Below are 25,320 nucleotides of genomic sequence, written 5' to 3' on the forward strand. Positions count from 1 at the left end.
ACAAATTAGAACATTTTGTCACATTACAACCACAGAGGTCGATGTCTTTTATCAGGATTTTATGTGACAGACCAACACAAAGTAGCACACAATTGTAAAGTAGGTAGAAGATAATCCTTGCTTTCCAAGGTTTTATAAAAATAAAAATATTTGGCCCACTTGGCTCAACATTTGTACTGTTTTGGTGCATGTCACCATCAGCTTGAACATCTAGAGACTGAAATGTTTGCTCAAACTTTGTTGTATAAAACGGTTCAGCTCAGTCAGTTTACATGGGGAGCATCTTTGGTCGTCAACATTTCCAAGTACGGCCACGGATTCTGAACTAGAATTAGGTTTAGGCCATTCTAACGTGGATATGATTTTCATCTTCTGTGATTTTAGCAATTTACCTTTTTGCAACAACATAAAAACACGTGACTGAAAACTGTCCAAGTGTAGCGATGCCAGAGCTTGTGATGTTGTACTTTACTGACCGGTAGGATCTGGAAGTGCTTGATCTTTTGGTGGTGGCACAAGGTGAGCACAAACGCCTTGGGATTACTCTGACTGTCCCGCAACAGGAACAACCTGACAAGACAGAAAAAAACTGATAATTGATAAATGATTTGCGCAGACAAATGCTTTATGGAACAACTGTGTGAAAGCCTTCCGTTTATACTCTTTTCAAATGTGATGCTGCCAAGCCAAAAAGCCCTTTAAGACACAGAGGACTCTAATTTAATGCTTTCATGACAGCACTGGGAATATATTAACAAGATTATTCACCCTTTTAGCTACATTTCCCACAATCTCTTACTTTTACACATGCAATAAATCTGTTAAACTTTTCCCACTCACCCATCTACTTGGCCTTGTTGTATGATCATTTTGTGGGCTTCCTCTCTCATGATGCGACCATGAAACCACACCTGTGTCCTGTGGATCACTGGGAAGAGAAAGAAAAAAGTTTGTCTCAGAAACGATTCACTTCAGATACGTGTGTAACTATCGGGTAGAGTGGAACCATCAGCTCAGGCAGGCTTGGTGATATTTTCATTTCTGGGTCAGACAGAGTGTTGTTAGTGGTTTCAGTGAGAGTACCTGTGTTCAGAGAAGGTGGGTGCAAGGGGCTGGGACTCCCCAGGACATTCATACGGTGGGTTCTTTTCTGAAAGAAAAAAGAAAATCACATCACATAAAATACATAATTCAAAGAGGAATTTGTCTTCAAGGCTTTACATTTTTATTTCCTTCACCTATAAACTAGTCAAAACAGCTGGAATTTACCCCACCCTTTATTGAAATTTTAAACAGGTTATACAAAAACAACTCTACAAATATTACAGAGAGGGAATATATTTTTTTTATAAAAGTTAAATTATTTGTGGAGAGCTTGGAAACACCAGCAACCTAAAATACAAACAGCAATTGAAAAGATGGATGGCAACTGAACTTATATTATAAAGACAATACCATAGTGTTAAAATAATACAATCATAGTGATAAATACTATGCGATCTAGGGGGCATAAATCTCTCAGCCAGTTTACATAGGTGAGAGGCTCAGTTTGGTTCCAGTTTAACAAGACTAACCTCCGAGCCAGCAAGCATGTAAATAATACTACCTTAAGTTTTGATCGACATTTTACCATCTTGAGGTCTACTATTCCCAGTATTGCAGTTAGGGGATTCGGATCAATATGTCTGCATACAACCCCTGACAATGTTTAAAAAAAATATTTGACCAAAAATTAGATAGCTTAGAGCAACTCCAGAACATATGGGACAAGGAAGCTGATGTTTGCCTAAATCGTACACATGGGGGATCAAAATGTGCAAACATTTGACTTAGTTTCTGTCTGGACCAGTGAAGCCTATGTATTACCTTAATTTGTATAAGACCATGCCTAGCACAGATAGAGACCGAATGTATGTTGGATAGGGCCTGTTCCCGTTGTCCTCCTGAGATGTTCATGCCTAATTCGTCTCAAGTATTGTAAATTATTAGATCCTACGAGCTCCGACAGTTTACTGAATAGACTTGCTACACCTTTTTTAGTAGCTGGATTATCCAACAGTATCGCGTCTATTGCCGAATGTTTTGGGGACTTGGAGATTGAGGATAGTTAACGTTATTGTGTTCGACAAAATGACGTTGAATGACGTTCAAACGAAAGGAAGCGGCCATATTTAAATAAATCAATGAAATTAGAAAGATCTACCCTATGCCAGTCTGCAAATATGTAATTCCTAAGAGAAGGTGCAAAAAAATGTTTTTTTGTAATGGGTCCTAATAGTGGCTTGGGACGCAGGCCGATTCGCTAGGTAGAATTTATTTTTGTGAGAAATTCAGTAAACCATATATTCATATATTCAGGAATGCCTCATTGAGGCGCCTTCTAATATGGGTTGGTGCGACTCCACCTGGCTGGGGTGTCAAAACTAAACAGCTCATTCAAGGTATCTATCAAGCTTTATTTATAGAGTGCTTTACACACCCAAAGTGCTGTACAGGTCCATGAAATAAAAAAAATCAAAACATTAAATAAGCAATAAAGTACAACACCTACAGGTCCTTCTCAAAATATTAGCATATTGTGATAAAGTTCATTATTTTCCATAATGTGATGATGAAAATTTAACATTCAACATTCATATATTTTGGATTCATTGCACACTAACTGAAATATTTCATGTCTTTTATTGTCTTAATACGGAGGATTGTGGCATACAGCTCATGAAAACCCAAAATTCCTATCTCACAAAATTAGCATATCATTAAAAGGGTCTCTAAACGAGCTATGAACCTAATCATCTGAATCAACGAGTTACCTCTAAACACCTGCAAAAGATTCCTGAGGCCTTTAAAACTCCCAGCCTGGTTCATCACTCAAAACCCCAATCATGGGTAAGACTGCCGACCTGACTGCTGTCCAGACGTCCACTATTGACACCCTCAAGCAAGAGGGTAAGACACAGAAAGAAATTTCTGAACGAATAGGCTGTTCCCAGAGTGCTGTATCAAGGCACCTCAGTGGGAAGTCTGTGGGAAGGAAAAAGTGTGGCAGAAAACGCTGCACAACGAGAAGAGGTGACCGGACCCTGAGGAAGATTGTGGAGAAGGGTCGATTCCAGACCTTGGGGGACCTGCGGAAGCAGTGGACTGAGTCTGGAGTAGAAACATCCAGAGCCACCGTGCACAGGCATGTGCAGGAAATGGGCTACAGGTGCCGCATTCCCCAGGTCAAGCCACTTTTGAACCAGAAACAGTGGCAGAAGCGCCTGACCTGGGCTACAGAGAAGCAGCACTGGACTGTTGCTCAGTGGTCCAAAGTACTTTTTTCGGATGAAAGCAAATTCTGCATGTCATTCGGAAATCAAGGTGCCAGAGTCTGGAGGAAGACTGGGGAGAAGGAAATGCCAAAATGCCAGAAGTCCAGTGTCAAGTACCCACAGTCAGTGATGGTCTGGAGTGCCGTGTCAGCTGCTGGTGTGGGTCCACTGTGTTTTATCAAGGGCAGGGTCAATGCAGCTAGCTATCAGGAGATTTTGGAGCACTTCATGCTTCCATCTGCTGAAAAGCTTTATGGAGATGAAGATTTCATTTTTCAGCACGACCTGGCACCTGCTCACAGTGCCAAAACCACTGGTAAATGGTTTACTGACCATGGTATCACTGTGCTCAATTGGCCTGCCAACTCTCCTGACCTGAACCCCATAGAGAATCTGTGGGATATTGTGAAGAGAACGTTGAGAGACTCAAGACCCAACACTCTGGATGAGCTAAAGGCCGCTATCGAAGCATCCTGGGCCTCCATAAGACCTCAGCAGTGCCACAGGCTGATTGCCTCCATGCCACGCCGCATTGAAGCAGTCATTTCTGCCACAGGATTCCCGACCAAGTACTGAGTGCATAACTGTACATGATTATTTGAAGGTTGACGTTTTTTGTATTAAAAACACTTTTCTTTTATTGGTCGGATGAAATATGCTAATTTTGTGAGATAGGAATTTTGGGTTTTCATGAGCTGTATGCCACAATCATCCGTATTAAGACAATAAAAGACCTGAAATATTTCAGTTAGTGTGCAATGAATCTAAAATATATGAATGTTAAATTTTCATCATTACATTATGGAAAATAATTAACTTTATCACAATATGCTAATATTTTGAGAAGGACCTGTACATTAAAACAATAAAAAAGATAAGAAAATAAAGAATCTATTCAGATAATAAAGGTGGGGAAAAGTTTGTCACGGAATTTTCTAGAGTACAAACGATCTTTAAATCACTTCAGTATTGACTGAGAAGCCATTAGGGAGAAAGGTTTGGCTGATATTACCGAAAGGTTAAAGAGAAGTTGGAAACACTCAGGAGGCTGCAGACTGCTCCATGGCTGAGGCTGACGTTGGAGCACCAACCAGAGCTGCTGCTGTGAAGCTGATCGAGGCAGAGATGGTCTTCAGTGTCACTAAATCCCAGTTCAGTTGAAGTAGTCTTGATAAGATTCGTATTACTTTAAATGTTAAGCGTTTGAAGAAATTTCTGCTCAACACTACTGTGTTTATTTGAAACCCCAAGGAAACCTGCCATGTGTCTAAAAGGCTGTTTCTCTAATTGCTGATCACTAAGCCTTAGTCCAGGCCCGGTGCCAGCCTGAAGACACTAGAGGGGTACAATTAATGCTTAATAATGGAGTGGCTTCATTGCTGTTGAAGTTTATTCTGAACAAGTTGTAGTTTAGTTCCCACACGTTACAAACTGTAATAATTTATGTTTACACTTTTCCCTGAACTATCTGAAGTCCTACCCACAACATAACTTGTTCATTAATATTTTGTCCTTAAAAATGACAGATCATGATATCATGGGCAAATAATTTAATTATGATAACATGAAACATTTGAAACATGACAGTTGCCTACTTGCCTATATCAGTTTATCTCCTTGCTCAAATTCTTAGCTTGTTTGGCCACATTCCTGGTAAAGAGTCTCATTTATAATCGACGGATTTAGGTGTCAGAAAGAAAAATGAGTGTAATTCTGATGGAACATTTGCTCATTAAGACTGCACTTTCAATTACAGCCAGACTCAGCGCATAAGATCCTCACTGATGAAAATCCTGGTTCTGTTTGAATAAGTCAGCTGACAAAACTGTGACTCGCACAGCTGGCTGATGCTTTAAACTCACTTCTACTGCTTTACTATGAGGAAGTTCAGAAGTTAAAAGGTAATATATAAATTAATAAGGGTCAACGCAGGAATTTCTGAGGCGGCTGGGGCAGCCACTTCCTGATACAGGAGCATTATTTATCAGTGTCAGAACATATGTCCCATCATGTGTCAAAGACATCCTCAGGAGGGTGAGGAGGGATGCTAGACAGGAAGCAATGAGTAAGCCCCAAATACTGACCTAAAACATAAAAGTAAAATTCGAAAATGTCAGTTTGTTTTTTGTTGTTTTCTAAGTCATAGACCTGCTTACCCTCCAGGTTTGTCCCTCCTCCAGGGCGGCACTCTGGGCTTCGACGGGATTGTCAATGACACGTCCGGTTCTTCCCGAGAAGTCCATGGCAACCAGAGAGTTCTCGGATACACTCCGCTGTTGGGACGAAAGGTAGAGAGTGGAGTCAGGTGGGGGAGGGGATGCACAAGAAATGGGGCTGAGTAGTAGTGATTCGTGTAGGCGGTGGAAAGGGGTGGGTGGGGGGGGAGAAGGGTCAGAGGTCAAACAAGCCAGACGCAGTCACTGATGCATGACAAATCCTGTCTGCACACAGACCCACTTTAGTCAATCCTCCTCTGAGGAAAAGCACAAGCCTCTCCTGGATTTTAAATTATTCACATTTCCTTTGAACTTCTTGTTCTTCAGTGAGGAGACAAAAGCTTGGCTAAAGAGCTTAAAAAAAGAAAAACAGCTATTTTAAAACCACATGTAATATCTTTAAATAAAAACTGCTGATAAATCAAAGCAAATCTCATGAATTGCAGTTTCTTGCAAAACTATTCATAACACACTTTTTAAACTGTTTTATATTTTGTCATGTTACATTCATAAACTAATGGATTTTAAAGGGATTCTATGTGATAGACAAACACAAAGTAATTTATACTTGTTAAGTAGAAGGATCATGTTCTAATATTAAATAAAATAAATCTGAATAAAGTGGCGTACATTTCTATTTAATCCCCTGAGAACGACCTTTTGCTGTGATCACAGCTGCAAGTCTTTTTGGGTACATCTCTACCAGTTTTGCACATCTAGAAGCTGAGCTTTTGTCCCCTCCTCTTTTTTGTGAAACAGCCCAGGGTCAGTCAGATTAGATGGACAACATCTGCTAACATCAATATTCTGGCCAATTTTTCCAATTGATTTAGGCCTGGCCATTAATTATGCTTTGATTTAAAACATGCCATTGTAGCTCTGGCTATATGATCCACCCTTTGTCCCATTCATTACACATATTGTTAGCATGTAGGCCATAAAGTTGAGTTTTGGAGCATATTGCTTGGGGCAAACTTTAAAAAGGAATTCTTATGACTTTCAGCAAACGCTTTTTTGTTGCTACTCTTCCACTAATGCCTGACTTGTGCAAAACTCAAAGTTGTCCTTTCAACATATTCTTCAGCCTGAGCTGTGGATTTCTGGTGCTCCCCCAGAGTTGCCATGGGCCTGTTGGCTGCTACTCTGATTGATGCTCTCTTTGCCCATTCTGTCGGTTTTGATGGACTGCCACATCTTGGTAGGTCTGAGGTAGTAAAAGGGGTTAAATTGCTTGCTCGACTAATTTTTCTGATTTTCATAAAAAATAAAAGTTGAAATCTAATTTTACACTATTTGTTTCAGTCTTTCAGACAAGAATCCCAGTAAAATACAGTGGAGTTTGTGGTTGTATTATAGAGCATACGTAAACGTCCAAGTCTATGTATGTTTTCATTAAAAAGTAAAGGATACAGAATTATTGGGACAGTTAGTGTTTAATAAATTAAAAAGCTGATTTTAAATCCACGCCTTAAAGCCCACTTTTAAAAATAAAATGGCTTTTACTTATTATGAAGTAACTGAAGATTATTTTACAGATGTCCTAAAAGTGTATTCCTAAAAAAGTAACAAATCATTTATTGTAAGCAACATTTCAAATCAAAACATTAAAGTGAAAGACAGAGGCAGCATCTCCTGGGACTACGCCAGTCTTTGGTTGTACTTTTACAGCCTTACAATGACTGAATGCATTAAAAATAACAACCGCACTTTTTACTCCAAGTATATACTTCTTTATACTTCTAATACTTTATACTTCTAATTTCGTGCCAATGCTTGAGATTCATGTGTATGACAATCTTTTAGACCAAAGTTCACAAACCGGCTAATTCAGTGTACAAATCTTGAGAGTTCAGGCCCAACGTTTGCATAGATTTTAATGAGTTTGTGACTTAATTGAATTCATAATCTTTCATAAGGAGCTTACTGACACCTTCTCCAACACCTCGGGTGTGATGGAATTAGACCTGGTGACACCAAGCGAGAATGTGTGCTGCAAATTAGCAGATCTTGGTTTGTGTGCAGTTTTAACTCTGCGTGTGTCTTAGCGTCATGTGACTTAATGATGGGTAAGATGGTCTGTGCCACACGTGTGACAGCCACACACTGGAGAAAATCAGTCTACATAATCGTCACTTTGATTTAACACTTATTTAGTTTTGCAGTCAAACACTTAACGATATTATGAAATGCAATTGTATTTCTGTAACACCAATGAGGTTTCTTTTTTTTTTTTTTTTGAGCTACCTGCTTTGGGGCGTTAGCTGCTTCCTGATTGGTCAAAAAGATGTGGCCAATCTCTGAGATCTCTAGAAGTTCAAAGCAAGCTAGTCAGGTTGAACCATGAGCTCGTCAGCTAGGGTGGCATGTTCTAGGTTCAGACTGCTGGTCTTCATTTTAGTGTCTACAGTTGAGCCCAAAGTTATTCATACCCTAGGCAGATTTAGGTTTAAAGTAATCCTTTAATTTGACTAACAACCAATTAGGGGAGTGAGCTAAAGATTAGGGTCATGGCAGGGAGGTGTTCCAACAGGGCTCCCATACATTTCCCATTAACAAAATGTACACTTTTCAAGATTTTTCATTCACCTAGTTTGGTTTTGTTATCAGTTTTTATTGGGGTAATCTTTAGAACAGCTGGATAGGACTTAAATACAGATCCCTTAAATCACATTTTGTGATCAGTACTGCTTTCATTTCACACAGTTCCAAAGAATAGGTAAAGCTTTGTTTGGCATCTACACTAAACTCAAACCTGAATAACTTTTTGGGTCTTGAGGCCAAAAAAAGCAATGAAACTGACATTTTTGTACGAATGTTAATGTAACTCAAAAACTAAAATGATAGCTGATAAAATGACGACGCCTTCCCCTTTTTGTTTGTCCTATTGTTTTTTATGTGGCAAACAGAAAAGCACGGCCACCATCTCAAAAAATATCAGTGTATTTACTTTTCCAAAAAAGATCAAATCAAATTCCCTACTTTTCATGACTTTTCAAGACTGCAGAGGAACTCATTACCAAAGATCTAATGCCAAAATATCAGTGGAAACATGCTGGTCAACAACTATAAAGAGGGTTTTATTGTTTTTGGGCAAAACTAAAACCAATTTTTAAAATATTTTTTTTCCTGTCTCCTTTATGCCCTCACTCTTCAGTCCCTCACACACCGTGTGACTTTTTTTTTCGGCACAAATGTAAAACAAGCTTTGGTAGCGCAGGGTTTGTGTTTTCTCATTGAAGATGAAGAACCATCAGCTAAATACTAGATCACTGTGAACTGGTCTTTTGCTAAGCTGCTAACATGACAGCTGGCTTGTGATAGGGTGAAGGCAGAGAGGAGATCCTCACCACAGGAGCAGAGAAAGATGAGTTGTTAGCCTTCCTCTGCTGGGGCACATTGTAGTTCTGGTACAGAACAATCCCATACTGTGGAGACAGGAGATGAGATGGCATCAGGCCTTAAGAGTCATAGACTCAAATCCAACAAATAAAGGAAAGGCCCTTACTTTGAGCAGTCGGAAGGCAGTCATCCAGCATGTCCTGCTCTGTTCGTCCTCGGCACACAACATCTTGAGCTCCTTACAGTCACTCCTGGCTTTATTGGGCTGTCGACCAAGCAGAGGACACAGCAGGGATTAAAATTAATGAGAAGCACATTGTGAACATACAAATCACCGAGCCCTGTTTTTGTGGCACACAGACCTTCCTACTGTTATGTTTCATAACACTGGGTCACATTTACTGCTCTTAATTTAAATTACATGGTTTTTTTTAGAGGCAACAGCCAATATTATGAAATATCTCAGTTTTGAAAATTCACAGGTTCCCACAGTATCTTTAAAGAGACAGTCAATCCTCTAACACCAATCTGCAATAATAACTGAAAAATGCCCATTAAAACTGTGTAACGGCTCATTTCATATATAAAGAATCATGTAGAGCTTTGTTTTGACCCCCAAGGTTGCACTACAGGGGTAAGTACTGGGATTTGCAAGGCGAATATTTCACACTTGATCCTCCAGATACAGTCCAGGCAATTTGTATTGGACCTCCTGTAAAGATATGGGGAAAAAAATAAATAGATGCAGCTTTTACTGCAGCAGCATGGTAATGGAAGAACAAAACTCTCCAAAGCTCACCATTAGAGAAAGATGGAGCATTTAGGCTGGAGGGGTTGATGTGAAACGAAGAATGAATACGTGAAAAAAAGCATCTCATACCCGCTGTTACGTGTGGTAGAGGAGTTATGATGCTGTGGGCCTGTTTCTTTTCCACTGAACCGTGGGAACCTTGTTAGAGTGCATGGCCTCATGAACTCTTAGAAATCCCTCTCTCTGCATGCTGCAATCTTGTGTAATGTTACAGAGGACAGTTCCATCCGACTGGCAAAAGGAAGTTGTAGAAAGTACCAACCATACAAAAACAATCTGTGTGTTCATGCTAAATTTTATTCTCATACCAAATTGTGTATTAAATACATTTGGTTTGGCATTGTGCAATAGAGATTTATTTATTTTCAGGTCTTTTACAGAACGTCAGCAAGGGTCCCAATAAATGTGGAATGTGATAAATAAATGTGTCGTGTGAGTTTGACTACTGTATGGTTTGCAGAGTTTGCAGTGTTTTTTTTAACCTGGCCCTGTTTAATATGTGCCTCATGATGTGCTTAAAGAGGCCATCTTACCCCTTTCATTATTTATCACAATCCAAGGCCAATGAAAACTGCGTCAACTGGTGAAAGGGAAATATTTTGGCTTTTTAATGCAACCTTTGAATCCCCCCACCCCCATCTTGTCTAACAGAGAGCTCAAGAGGTTAATGGGGGCGACTTGCTCTACCATCCAGGTTTATTCCACTAGGCTTATCCCAGATCAGCAGGTTACCCACCACAGATAACGCGTGTAGTAGTGACTGTGTTTAAACCCCTGCTGGGCGGGGTTAACCCTTGTGTCCTCTGACACAGACACACACATAATACCATGTAAGCAAAGAAGGAGTAGAGTCTTTTGTTATTAAGAGGTTTTATTAAAGATCCCAAGCAGGCGCCTCAACCGGGATGGCTTTATCGTGCAGATCTGTTGAAGCTGCTCAGATCACTATACCCAACAACACAAAACTCTGTTCCCTCACATAAAATGGCAGAATAAATCTTTAATAAACTAAAATCATGGACCAGCATATGCGCAGCACTTGCATGTTTTACCTTGATGCAGAACTGGAAATCTGCAGGGGCGTTGTGAAGTTTTCTCCCGGTGATGATTGTAAAAATGTTGTTGTCCTCCAGATCTGAGAGCAGCTGCAGATGTCTGGGTTCCTGTGGACAAAATGGCAACATGGCAGTCAGCTACAAACGAAATGGAAGTTGGTATTTCATCTCATTACTTCTCCAACAAGGTGCTGTCTCATTAAGAAATTGAAAAAATGTTCATCTGAGATATGGATTTAGTTTCAGAATGAATGCAGCCATAATGTCTCACCTTGGATGTTCCTTTAGTTGAGTAATAAAGGCCTGAGCGTCGCAGGAACATGTAGAGCTTCTTCCAGGACTTTCTGCCTGGCTCCTTCACATAAAGATAGCCCTGGATCTCTGGACAGCTGCTAGAGTTCAGAAAATTCTAGAAAGAAATAATTAAAAACAAAAATTACTCTGCAGTTAGAATCATGCAAGAAAGGCAGGGATGGATTATGTAGAGGATTAAATAAAGAAGTCTAAGGAAGAGAAATTTTAAAGGCACATGTCTCAGTCAGTTTTACATTTTCAACCATCTTAACCTGCATATTCCTGCAGAATATTAAATTATTCCTCTGAAGCTTGGACATCGTAATCATGACTATTTTTGTTATCTTTTTATAAATCATTTTATTTATTCCCTTTTTGTACATTTTTCACAAATTTGAAGCTACATCTTAATTTCTGAGCTACGACTTTATTTACTGCCTAAAGGAAACTTTACAATATTTGATGCGCTTATGTTTTAATAAACACGGATTTATCTCGGGAATAATATTGCCGTAATTTCTACATTTTGTTCTATAGGTAAAATGCCTTTTGCAATAAAAGCTGTTTCCAGATATCTAAGGGGTGAGTCTGGGTTATTGTTAGGATTCCTCATTTACAGATTCTTGTAAAAAAATGTTTACACCCCTTGAACATTTTCACAGATTGCTTAGATGAGAGAATTTGTTGGCAGGACAGCTATCAGATGTGCACAAATCTGGCCTTAATGAAGAAGCGGCAACAAGAAAGCTATTGTTGAAACTAAGATGTAAGACGTCTTGTTTGCAGTTTGCTACAAGCCATGTGGGGGACACTGCAAACTTGGAAGAAGGTACTCTGGTCAGATAAGACTAAAATTAAACTTTTCAGACTACATGCAAAAGTTTACAAGCAAATCACCCTGAAAACTCCACTCCCACAGTGAACATGTTGTTGGCAGCACCAGATTGTAGGTTCATGAATTTCATGAACAGCGACAGTGAAGCTGGTCAGAGTTAAAGGAAAATAGATGGAACTAAATACAGAGCAATACTGGAGGAAAATGTATCGGAGGCTGCAAAAGACTTGAGAGAGGAAGAGACAGGGGGCAAAGGTTAACCTCCCCACAGGACAATGACCCTGCACACTCAAATCGAGGGTTACAATGGAATGGTGTAGATCAAAGCAGATTAATGTTAGAATGGCCTATTCAAAGTCCAGATCCATAACCAGTTTAGAATGTATGGCAAGACTTCACAATAGATGCTGTTCATTCAATTAGACAGAGCTTGAGTGCCAGACTTTTCAGATATTTATGGGATTTCAAGTCATTCATCATTTTTGTTCACAGGTTGGCCATTTCTTCACAAATATGCACTACTCTGTGTTGGCCTCCCACTTAAAATCCAAATAACAGTTTGGAGTTTGGAGTTGAAACATAGCAAAATAAGAAAAGTTGAAAAAGTATTTTGCAAGGCGATATGTGCATCTGATAGAAAATACATGTTGAATATTTACTGAGACACCTCATAACATTTGTGTGAATATTCCTGAAATTTTATTTGTTTTAACCATTAAATGTGACCTTCGGCTTGGTCACTTCCTCACCTGTAAAAGCTGTGCCTGAGGAATCGAACCATCAGACTCATGACACAAAGCCACCATATGCTCTGGAAAAAAGTTCTGGATGGGAAAGAAAGACACAAACCAACATACTGACAATGAGCGTCAGAGAAAGGGACAAAGATAGAGACAGTCACCTGAAACCACTTAGAGCATGCAAAAGCTAAGAGAGGAGAGCATCTCTCTTTACAGAGTAGATCTGTGTGTGTGTAATGAGTACGAGGACTCAAACACTAAGTGGTGGGAAGGGAAAGAGGGCACTCCAGCCTTGCAGTAGATGCAGTATGATCTCACCCGCTGATGTAATCCTCTTTAGCCAGCAGCGCCACTCTTAACGTGATTGACAGGCTGCAGCCAGCACTCTGGTGTTTTACTGTGCTCATTACCACAGGGCTGAGATCACCTGCTGGCTCTGACACACACCTAAATCATCCCTGCAGTAATGTCATTGTATACCCAGTCAACATGCAACAGCAGAGAGCCTCCAGCGCAGTTCACGTCACAATAGACACCCAGCAGAATGGCTAACACGGGCTAGATGGCATCTAATACCAAGACATTAAGAGCTGCATCTCAAGCCGTATCAGACCGTTGTTTCAGGTTGTATTACCTGAAGGATTGGAAGATCCTAACAATCAACAGGGCAGAAGTAACTAAAACACTGCAGCTTTGATTTAAGGGATCTTATTTAGTAACACAGATTCCTTTACATTTTGGGAGGTGTTCCTCGTCTTCACAGCAAATCATCAGCTGGTTTATCTCCTATATGAGGCATCAGAGAGTTACTATTAATTTGTTCAGTAGTCAAGTCAAGTTTATTTATATAGCGCTTTTCAGCAACAAGGCACTCAAAGCGCTGCACGAGGAAAAACATTACAATGATACAGAAAATCAAACACAGAAAACAAATCAAACGACATTAATAATCCCTGGGAGTTTACTGGTAAGAGCTGGTTCTAATCCAATATTTCTAATAGAGGTAATTAGCTCATTAAGTCCTCTGTGGTAAGGAATTCATCCTGTGCTAGAAGAAAAATGATAATATTAATCCTTGAGGTGGCTGGTATGAGGCAGCTGTGGTCCCATCATTCAACTAATAACAGTCATGGACACTCACTGAAGTCTAAGTAGAGAAGCTGGGTCACTGGTAGGTACAAACTTTTTAAATACTATTAATGTTTGGCTTTCACTGGTATGAAATAGTTGTAATACAATCCTAGTAGTTTTGTTCATGAGAAGTTATTGAGAACCTAATGTGTTTCAGACTCACTATGTTGTTAGAAATATTCCAAAACTCGCACCTTCGACTTAATCAAAGTGTACCCGACTTCTGTCAGCAAACTGGCACTTTTATTGGAAATTATGACAAACTGAAATTGCTGATTTTTATTTCTATTCTTCTTTATTTTACATAATCTGTTGTAATTTGCACTTTTTCTCATGCTTGCATAAACATAGAAAAGTATTTGCATCCTCACAGAGTTCTTCTGTTTGGTTCTCTTAAGTGCAGATCCAACGGGTTTTAATGACCTGGGTAAATACAAAAACAGTTTTCTAATGATAAATGTATTTCCTAAGAAAAAAAGCTGGAGAATATATTTGCCGCCTTGTTTAATCATGTGTTAACTCTAATTATCACTAGACACACCAAGCCAGTTCATATCATGAACAGCCTCAAGGGTTTCAGGGTCAACAACTGAAATTATTTCAACTTTTTATTATTCATAAATGTAAGAGGAGTGAATGTTCAGGCAAGTGAAGATACACTTTAAGTAAAAAATATATATTTTTTTCCCTTTAAATAAAGAAAATACAAAATGTAGTCTCAAAGCAACATTTACCATTATTATTTAAAACTTTAAAATAGGACTCTTCTTTAAATCAGTAAAAAATGAATTTCACAGAAATGCACCGACAGCGAGAAGCACGATAAAGGAATTTTGCACCGGGTCCATGACCCTGAACTGTAGTTATATGTCAACAACTGTTAACCCGCTGACTTACTGACCTAAAGATGGTGAAATGCTACACCAAACATCAGCATGTGAGCATTGATTTATCGTCATTCATGTGCATGTAACATGATAACAGCAGCATGTGCTGAAACACAGCTTCGCTGAGCAGCTACAGCCTCCCTGGACTGAGGCTAGGTGACAAAGTATAAAAAACATTTAGAAAATATTACTAAGCAAACAAAAATAATATTAAAAAGTGTTAGGATATACAGAGTTCAAGGCTATCAAGGAAAAACTGAATAATAGGAGGCACTGTGGTGTGTGTGTGTGTGTGTGTGTGTGGGAGAGAGGAGCTGCGTGCTAAGAACAAGCAGTCACGGAGAGGTCACATCAGGGATGCAAGAGACTCACCAGGGGGTTCCTGAAGAATTCATATTTGGCATAGTTCTTCCTGAAGAGGAATTTACTGTCGCTGCTCATGGAGGCTTGAACCTGAACCACCAGTTCATGGTCCTCCAGACACCTCTCTGTGTGAACAGAGACAGATGGACACAGTTAGCCCCATATTACGCAACAGTGAGAAAAGCCTTGTTCTTTAAATCTATGTCACATCTAGCCGGCAACTCATATGCTCTTAAGACTATGTGTTAAATTCTTATGTAAAACATTTTTGTCAGATAAATAGATAAAATAAAGTTTTAGTTATTTTACAGCTGTATGATGCCTTGTAAAAGTGTTCATATGCTTTAAGTTCTAATATTTCTCTTCCACATCACAATTATGCTCAACTTTTTGTTGGTATATCGCATAAAAACCCAATAAAAACACAATGTTAATTTTTTTCACAGAAAGCTTTTCAGCATTGTTTGTTTTGAGTGTTTAGTTTTAGAAGAAAACCAAACAAAAACAAAACTTCATCCTAAATGACCAATGCTAAGATAAAACCGTTGAACATTTTTGTCAACTAATAAAAAACAAAATGATTACATGATATAATATTTAGCAGAAACATGATACATGCTGTAAAATGTTAATATCTGATATATGCATTTATGGTTTTGTTTTGTTTTTAAATGATACATGCAAACTTGGAGGTTTCAGATTGCTGCACTACCTGCATTGCTATCACAAATATTAATTTGATTAAGAATTTGTGTATATTGTATAAAATGCAATCCCATTTTTAAGCTCTAAAAAATAAATTCAATCAAAGTAACAACCAATAACAAAAAAAGCTATATATGTGTGCCTCTGGATATTGTATAATATAACTTTTATTCCTTCCATCATAAATTAAATATTTCACCTAGGTGTCAGGAAGTTATTCTCCTTAAAGCGTGCCTCTTGGACCGTTTTATTTAAGGCAGCTACATTTACAATACATTCACTGGAGTAAATTCTAGACTAAAACTAAAATGACTACAAATTGTGACAACAGTGGTGACATAAATCAATTAGACTAAGCTTAAATGTGCAACACTGTGGTTGCAAGGCAACTTAAATTCACTCGTCACAGCTCATTCTTGCAGCTTAAGGCCTGGTGGGTGTACAGCATGGTCAACTGGCTGCTTCTCATATACTTATTTTTTATTTGCCTCTTTCTGCCCACGGCATAATTTGCAAATCCCTCATGTAGCTTTTAACACAAAGGTTCTGCACTAGTTTAAGGTCAACATTGAATCTGCTATAAAAATACTTAGTTTTTTTTTTATAGATCTTCCATGCTTTGACATTTCTTCCCAAGCGGACACACTCCTTGGAAACCTCAATAACAAACGATTACAGAGAGAAACGCCCAGTAGAACCCAGTCAGAAGTGCTGCTCTTTTTCTGCTCTATTCCAACCACCACCAACAGGGGTGCTTTCCTTCTATATTTATCATCACATCCCCAGTTCAACTCTTGCATACAATGACACAGCAAGAAAAGTCTCCTGTTACTATGAGACGAGCAAGCGGGGGCCTGAGATGTTAAATGAGGAGGGGCGTCACCTCCTCCCTGCCTTACAGCCAGACAGGAGGGAGGAGGTGAAGGTGGAGAAGAGATGTGGTATAAGATGGAGGAGGAGGAGTACGTGAGGATGAGGGGAGCATTGCAGAAAGGATGATGTCATGTATTTAGGCTGAATGCTGAGAGCAGCAAAGCTATAAGGAAAGTACGAGCCACAAATACACAAGCACACATTAAGAGCTCACACAGTGTAACCTGTTCGCTGTGCACCCCAGGAGCCCAGTCACTGTGTTTTTTGTCTGTCTATGACTATTCCTGAACCTTGAAGGTTTAAAGTTATAGGATTATCCTACAGCCAGTTTAAAATAATGTTTAAATGATTCAAAACCCCCACACTCTAATGAAAACAAACATTTAATTTGTCTGTGAAACCGTGGCTGCCGTTTGTGCTAAAAACAACTCTCTGGCTGGACTTCAGGGGTGGAAATGTCTGGACTCCGTTTGTCTGTGTGCTCACAAGCGTGATGGCTACAACCAGGGGAATTTCCTGTGGAAGGTTAAAAGAAGATTGATTGGCCAGGAGAGCTAGGGGCTCGTCCGATGGAGAGCCGCCATTGGCTCGTCAGGGCTCTGGAATGACGCTCAAGTCCAGGCCTCTTGGCCCCCAATCCTGCCCCCCTCCTCCGCTTTCTTCCTTTCGGTCTCCTTCTTTTCCTCCACCTCTCCCTTCATTTCTCCCCCCTTCCTCGCTCTCTGCGACTCACATTCCATCTCTCCAGTGTACTTTTTGTTTTTTTCCAGAAACACAGATCAAGCAGGAAAAAGCACAAAGCAATTCTTTGACTCTAAAAATACAATGCCAGTAGGACAGCTTCACAGAGGACAAAGAAAAATTCAGATAAGTAAAAAAAAAGAGAAGAAATTAATAAAGCTTCAAAGGGAGTCACACCATAAGTGAGGAGGAACAGCAGTTCTTTTTTCTCTCCTTTTTCTTCCCAGCCCCTTGAGCAAATTATTTGGGAGGGTTCAGGTAAGTAAAACATGGAAAACGGATAATCCCACAACTGCCAGACCTCCCTCGTGGGGAGACGCATGCATACACGCTCATGCTAAAGTGAATTTATACATGGAAGCAGGGACAGATTTAGGAGGACTAGTTTTTATGCCCTACCCAAACTAGATTTTTTTCACACATGTATATAACAATTGACTATTAAGTACACATCAACAGGTAGTGTTTTAAATTGAAATGCACAGAGAAATCAGCTGGTTCAAGCTCAACCGGCCCGATAGATAATCTACAACAACGCTCTTCTGTTACTACAGGAACAAGGCTCAGTTAACCGTGTCCCGAGATGTTTCTAAATCAAGTCAGACAAGAATTAAAAGCCTTAAGAAGCTTGTAGGAAAAAATCTATTACAGCAAATACAGGGAATATATGTGAAAAGCAGTCCTGCACCATTTTAAGAAAACATGACATACATATATACATACATATATATATATATAAAATAATGTGATGACACTGATTAACCAACATTTTTAACATTGCAATGTCTCCAGCGCTCCCCACAGAGAGCAGTTTGAATACATGGCAGCTGAAATTCTACACTCTGCCAAATATCGCACCAAGCAGTCCTTTGCAACTGTGATATTCTACACATTGATATTGCGATCACAAATGGAATTCAATATATTGTGTGGCAATGCAGCACAGTCGTTAAAATACAACGAAAACGAAGGAGGAAGTATAGAGTCCAATGAGGCTTGGAGGTCGAAGGTTGGGTTACATGTGGAGCCAACACATCGTTTTCCACATATCTACATAAGTATTGAACAAATGATTACTCATAGCATATATAACATTAAGTGTTTCCAATGCATCCATTCATCGCTCCGTTACCTCACTAAGCCCCTGCTGAAGTCTGGCACTGCACAGGAGGCACAACCCAGAGAGTATCTACCTCTGCAGATGCAACAAATGGGTTCAGACACTGATGATCCACAAACGCAGAAAAGATGCACTGTAGGCCAATAAACAGGGCTATAGTGGAAAATTAATCCTCTTTAACCTGGTTTGCATGCTTTTAATGTGAATGCTGGACTTTTGTTCGCCATTGAGACTGATACGATAGATACGATAACGTTTTTGATAGAATAGCAGACAAAGAAGGTCACCTTAAACCTGACTGCAATAATTCGCATTAACACGAAATATAAACAAGGATTCAGGTTTGTTTTCTGTTATGGCAAAAATTAAATATTTGCTCTAGATGCATTTCACTTCATCAGAGCCACGTTGGGACAAGTTTCCTTACCGAGGCCGAGGACAGGGTGGTGCTCCACCAGCGTCCAGGCGTTGTCGTCCACACAGTGGCTCTTGTACACCAGCAGCTGACACACGTCTCTCGCTGTCATGTCTGCTGGAATCTCCACCACTTTGCCGGCACCATCTTCGCTCCAAACCTTCACAATCTGAAGACACAAACAGCACAGATGAACATAAGAACAGTGGAGGTCATGTTTTCCCACCAGCAGGAGAGGAAAAAAAGTGATGTGCACGGTGTGTCCCGAGTTGCTCCCAGAAATTAGATTATGCGGAGAAAATATCAAGAAAACAGCAGTGTCTAAATTTACCTCCATGACCAGGTCCAACCATAAAAAGGTCTCGTTCACATGATTCTGTCACCCGAACATGAAAGGTGCTCTTAAAAAAAAGCAGAAGATGACGTCCAGGAAAAGCTGGCCTGCCCCTGCGCCTCTAGTTCAGCCCTTTTGTCCACAACACAGTCAAACTTACTCCAACGAACATCAGCGAATACGCATCTGAACCCGAAAATCACACATCGCTCGCCACACGCAAGAAACAGGCACATTCAGAAAAGTCTTAGCCGAAAAAGATTGTTAAAAAAATCCCACACTCCCACTTGGACAGTAAAATAACTAGGGTGGATTTATACGTGTTGTATTTTGTCATTAAAAATGTCACCGCTGGGAGCAGCAAGCGGGTAGGGTTTAAAGCTGGAGAACCTCCCATTGTTGCGCCATTTTGAACCATTCCAGCCCAGTGCCCAAAGCGACATTTAAACTGGGTGTAATGTTGCCCTCATTCGAGTGCGATGCTGCACAGATAACCCTCACACCAGCAGCTTTAGACTAACGCACCACACAGGACTGCCCCACTGAGAGAAACATCAGAAAGTGTCTGCAGACCACAGAAATGATGCAATAAAGCTTAAAGAACCTCGTATAAGTGTACATGCTTGTGTGTTATCGCTCTCATCGAAGCACAAATATTTTCTGCACAGAAAACCGCTGCTTTAAATGACATGAAACAAGACACAGAACTAGTGATGACCAAGGGGCTGGACAGAAGGAGGGAGGGGGTCGGAAAATGAAGTCGGACAAAAGCTTAGCAAAGTTAAGAGAAAACAAATTACTCAAAAAAGACGCAAGATTTAAAACATGACCTGCCCAGAAAAAACACCAAACATCAACAACACAAGATCACCGACACAAAGACTCACTCTGAAATCTGAAACAACGTCACTGCACTTTTTTTGCCCTCTGCAAAACCCGAAGACTGCCTTCTCTCTTCCCACATGCCCCCCCCTCGACCAAAAAAAGTAAAGTTCATGTATGACGCATGAGTTTTGTTTGAAAATAACTTTTAAAAATCCTAAACCAAGAAAAAAAAAAGAGACAAAGATCATTATGCCTCCAATCTGACGAACAGTTGCTCATGGAAACCCCAACACAAGCCTCAAAACAGAAAATCGGACAAGAAACAAACACACACACACACTGGTCCCTTACCTCCACAGCCTGTAAGAGGCAACAGTCTGGAGAGCAGGATGGCATTTTCACACTGAGACGCTCTCCAGTGACACGGAGGGACACGGAGGGAGGGAGGAGGAAGTCAGGAAGGGAGAGAGAGATAGACTGAGCAAGGGCGGGAGAGAGAGGAAAGGAAGGACAGATTGGCAAGGCAAATGCAGGAGAGGTAACAGGGAAAGGAGGGGAGGGGGGTTCACAGAGGAAGGACGAAAGTAAAGGAGAGATGGAGGAGGCTACCCCTTGTTCCCTTGCTGGGCTGCATGAAAAGCTGAGCTGCGAGGAGTGGTATGAGCAGTCACTCCTTTCCTCCTCCTCCTCACAGTGGATTAACCCACTGTGGGATTTTTAAACAGGGAGCTGCTACCTGTCACGTACTCCCTTATCTCCAGGGTTGTGTTTCATCCACCTGATCCCCCTGTCCAAAAACTATCTCCGTCAGCTCCTTTTACTGATGGCGCCACACCATCTTTCTCCCCTCTTAAACACGCCCACAACTTCTCAAACACACATGCTGAGAAACTCAAACTACTGAGCCAATCACAGGACGGAGAGACTCGTCCCTTATTCTCCTGCATCTTCTGACATTTCCTTTGAGCGGGCCTGACGGTTTCAATTTCTAGCCCCTCCCCTCCCCTCCTATCTTCGTTTTCTTCCTCCTCCTCCTCAGCTGCATGTGAAATACTGGGCAGAAGTGTTAGGGCCATAGCAACATGTGTAATGCACACCGACAGGTTGAACATTCACGAGAAAAAAACAAAACAAAAGGGAACTAATTGGATCTGGAGCTAAATGGATAATGTGCCGTGCGTTTTTGGGCTTTGCTGAAAGGGTCAAGGACAAGCTAAACAGGAAAAGATCAGTTACAAGGGGGGAGAAGAAGAGGAATGGAGAAAGAGAAAAGATATATGGAGGAATGTCAGTAATGCAATACTGAGTCATAATCAGGCTCATGTGTAGAGCCCGGGCCGACCCAGCTGGCCCCTAATACAGAGTGCGTGAGAACTTTGAGGCACACGCACATTCTTGAAAGAGGAAGACAAAATGTAAACTATGAAGACCATCTGCAGCCATTTTTCCCCCTATTTCCACATTAGTGTTGGACTTTTCCTCCTCACTCATGCCTGAGAGATCTGAGCTCCTACTGACTACATAGTCATGGGTGTACAGATATTGCATGAACATTCATGAGATGAGCATGTGCAGAAAGCAAGAACAAGCATACTTTGTGCGTCATGAGGAGGCAAATTCTTCCTCCTCCTCCATCTGCTTGATTTCCACTCCTCTCCCATTTCCCCTGTTCACATCACCATTTCTTCATAGAATTTATTAACTTTTTTTCAGTATTTTATGTAATGGACCAACACAAAAGAGGGGTAGATGTTTTAAAAAAAAAAAAAGTAAAAGTGCTAGTTGTGGAGACCTTGAAGGCAGTTAGGTTGTAAAACAATATGCAATGCTTTAAACACCTTTTTCAATCCATTGTCTCAACAGGGAAGAATATGAACCCACCAAGACTCGACTGTCCACCTGGACTGGCAGGCAGGACGAGAAGAGCATCAATCAAGAAAGCAGCCAAGAGGCCATGGGTAACTCTGGAGGAGCTGGAAGGGCCCACAGCTCAGGAGAGAGGTTCTGCTAACATGACACTTAACAAATCTGGCCTTTATGTAAAAGTGACAAAAAGAGAGTTTTGCATAAGTAGGCTTGCAAAATGCTAGGAATTTTCAAAGCCTGAAACTTGGAATTAACAGGACTTTATAGGAAAAATAAAATAAAAACAGAATTTAAAATATGAAAGGTTGGGCTTTAACAGGAATTTTCTATATTTCTGCAAAATATGCATATTTTAGCATATTCTGACTAAACCATCCAGACTTTATGCATATATATTTATTCTAATCCACAATCACATGCCCAAATCACCCTGCCTCTTACAAGGTGTATGAAACCAAGCCCTATGTGCACTGTGTATTCCTCCATCATGATGTCTAGGACCATGAGCAGGACCCCAGAACTACTGTGGATACACATTCCAGCCTGTTGATTACATAAAGTGAAGTAAGAATATATCCATATGTACCATATATTTAATGTAATATATTAATGTTCAACTTCACATATATATCAGATTATGCCTACACAAAATTCCCATGAATATTGTCCAATTTTGAATATTTCCAAAATTCCACAACTTAACCTCTGAAATATTTGCATGTGTCTTTACAGTCCGGGCCACTTGTCATATAAAGGATGCAGCAAACATGGAAGAATGTGGTCTGCTTAAATGAGACCAAAACTGAGTTTATTAACACACCATACCATGATGAAACATGGTGGCGGCTGTATTATGCTGTGGGGAAGCTTTACCTTATCAGTGGCTAAGGGGCTTCAGTGACCTGACACTTCAAGCTAGTCACAACAAACACCGATGGAAGGGGATAGATCCAGGTAAAATGGTCCAATCAAAGTCCAGACCTAAATCCAATTAAACATGTGTGGCAAAATCTGAAAATTATTATAAAAAATATAAAAATACCGCCTAGATTTGCAAACAGTGACATACCCTAAAAGATGTAATTACAACAAAAGTGGCTTTTTCAAAACTATTTACTTTCCAGATTTTGGCAAAAATAATATTTGGAACACATCTTGTTTTCATTCCTTTCACAATTATGCACTACTGTATGATGGTCTATCACATAAAATCCCAATAAAGTACACTGAAGCTTGTAAATGTAACTTGACTATCAGGAGAATGTTCAAGGTGTAAACAAACCTTTAGCATTATCATTATGTGTTTAAATCTAACTCACCTTGCCTTGTTTCTCCCCCTCGTTCTGGTTTCCCTTCCCCCCCTTTAATAGCGAGGGGTGAGGGGTGAAATTGTAACAGGGTTTATTGTCTCCTATGCTGCTTATAGGAACACACACACGAATGCTGTTAGCAGCACCTTTGACTCGCAGCATATTGGATTGAGGGGTTACAAGCAGACACCTGCGCACGCATAACCAAACACACACACGTACACGTATCAATAGGGTCAGAGGTCAAACACCGTAATCTGCACCTGGGTCAGAACTACTTGCCCATGAGGTTTATGAGACCCTAAACCCTTCTCTCTTTCTCTCATATGCACAAGCCAAGGGGTATGCACAATTGATCTGGTTGTTTTAAGCCAGAGTCAGGCTCTTCCCCAGTAACATGAGCTGCAGAGTGAAAAGGCCTTCTTTACTCAGTGGCTGGCTCTGCACACTGTCTGCTTTTTTATATATAAACATTGAACAGTCAGCAGATAACTTCTTCAATGGCTTTGAATCAACATAACTTGCAAAAGCGAAGCAACAAAACTAACAGCTTCAAGATGTTGTGGAGGTTCAAACTATCTTTTTGCATTTTTATCCCATAAAGCAAAAAAAAAAATGAAACAAAAGTCAAATTTAGCATAAACCAACAAGATTTCTAAAATTAAAGTTTTTATGTCACTTTCCAGTTCTTTACTGGACTTCTTGCACGTTTCTTATAAAATGTTGTCATGGCGATCTTGCTGCCAGTGGGGGTATAAGCATTGAACACGGTGAGCTGAAATGTAGATATTTAAAAGTGGACATATGCAAAATCCAATTTTTAGCATTCAAATATATTTTGTTGTGTAGTTGGAGTCTGTAGGAGTAGAGAAAAGTTGAAATCGGTCTCTCCAGGTGTTGCAGAGATATCTTTATATTCTGTTTTGGGTCATATTTCTCAGTTCAGTTTTCTCTATCATCTATAAAGTTTTTCCAACTGTTACGTCACAGTATTTGCAGCGGAACAGCTAGATACGGTCATACACATCCGGCTGATCAACTTCCCATATCCGCTATATTTATTTCTCGCAGCAGTTTTGTAGTCCAAGCTCAAGTATGCCTACGCTGAAAGAGGATCAGTTCGGTTCGGTTGTTGGGTGTATTAACCCACGCATCAGAACCTCTTCAAAGTGCCTGGTTAAATTGTATTTTCCATGGTTTCCATCAGTGGGGAAATTCCTATTTCCCCACTTCAAGGACAAGGGCCTTCAGCAACCTCCGCCAGGATCAAGAAGGATTTGCTGAAAGACTTCATCTGATTAAGGGGTCGGTTCCTTCTGTCTATGGAGAAACAGACACAGGAAAGCAGTAAGCCGCAAATAATGCTAAAATGTCAAGCTATTTTAGACATGAATTTATTGTGTGTTGGCAGGACATCTTGCCCATTGTTTTGATAGCAGCAGCATCGTGCCTTCTGCCTATGTTAGTGCTGTGTGCTGCTTTTAGCTCCTTGACGACATAACCGTACTACGTGAATTAAATAGTATTATTGCATAAACAGTTTTGTATTGGTTTTACAGTTTTTGTCTCGCTTCTGTGGCGGTATATAATCATTATCAAACTACAAAAATGGCTGAATGGGTCAAAGTGGAGCATTCTTTGGCCATGGAGGGAAGTAGGGTGTGAAATGCCTGAGTAGCATTGAAAGAAACTGCACCAGGAGTTGCTCTCAGACACACGTCAGAACAGGGCTAAAAGAGGGGCTTGTGGAGCTTCAATAACAAGGAGTTCAGACCAAAGCATTGCAGTTCCACTTTATATAGACCACAACTGAATGATTTTAGTGTGAAAAGAAAGGATTTAAAAGCATATGTCCTTTTTAAAGTAGATTGGAATTTAAATGTATTCTTTTTAGCCAATAATTACAGGTCCTTCTCAAAATATTAGCATATTGTGATAAAGTTCATTATTTTCCATAATGTCATGATGAAAATTTAACATTCATATATTTTAGATTCATTGCACACTAACTGAAATATTTCAGGTCTTTTATTGTCAAAATACAGATGATTGTGGCATACAGCTCATGAAAACCCAAAATTCCTATCTCACAAAATTAGCATATTTCATCCGACCAATAAAAGAAAAGTGTTTTTAATACAAAAAA

At 40.0% G+C, this 25,320-nt stretch overlaps 1 protein-coding gene and 1 long non-coding RNA gene across 7 annotated transcripts in view; one reads left to right on the plus strand and one right to left on the minus strand.

The window, feature by feature from the left end:
- Positions 1 to 24,361, plus strand: part of LOC124879996 — a 39,097-nt gene extending 14,736 nt beyond the window's left edge. For both annotated transcript variants that reach the window (XR_007041191.1, XR_007041192.1), the window contains one exon: positions 21,862 to 24,361. This is a non-coding gene — a long non-coding RNA (uncharacterized LOC124879996). The remainder of the gene's footprint in view (positions 1 to 21,861) is intronic.
- The window catches only part of LOC124879994 (growth factor receptor-bound protein 10-like), a 67,149-nt gene that overhangs the window by 7,636 nt on the left and 34,193 nt on the right, over positions 1 to 25,320 (minus strand). For 2 of the 5 annotated variants that reach the window (XM_047384885.1, XM_047384883.1), the window contains 11 exons: positions 18,852 to 19,008; positions 14,995 to 15,110; positions 12,614 to 12,688; positions 11,007 to 11,144; positions 10,733 to 10,843; positions 9,036 to 9,134; positions 8,878 to 8,955; positions 5,471 to 5,587; positions 1,084 to 1,150; positions 841 to 928; positions 477 to 570 (listed from right to left, as the gene is read on the minus strand). In XM_047384885.1, the coding sequence (XP_047240841.1) occupies positions 477 to 570; positions 841 to 928; positions 1,084 to 1,150; positions 5,471 to 5,587; positions 8,878 to 8,955; positions 9,036 to 9,134; positions 10,733 to 10,843; positions 11,007 to 11,144; positions 12,614 to 12,688; positions 14,995 to 15,110; positions 18,852 to 19,008 (1,140 nt within the window). Of the gene's footprint in view, positions 1 to 476; positions 571 to 840; positions 929 to 1,083; positions 1,151 to 5,470; positions 5,588 to 8,877; positions 8,956 to 9,035; positions 9,135 to 10,732; positions 10,844 to 11,006; positions 11,145 to 12,613; positions 12,689 to 14,994; positions 15,111 to 18,851; positions 19,009 to 19,170; positions 20,214 to 20,349; positions 20,940 to 25,320 lie in introns of those variants that run through there. The other 3 variants (XM_047384886.1, XM_047384887.1, XM_047384884.1) reach the window with 3 other exon arrangements.

The sequence above is a fragment of the Girardinichthys multiradiatus genome, chromosome 13 (genome assembly GCF_021462225.1).
Source record: "Girardinichthys multiradiatus isolate DD_20200921_A chromosome 13, DD_fGirMul_XY1, whole genome shotgun sequence".
NCBI classification, from domain to species: Eukaryota; Metazoa; Chordata; class Actinopteri; order Cyprinodontiformes; family Goodeidae; genus Girardinichthys; species Girardinichthys multiradiatus.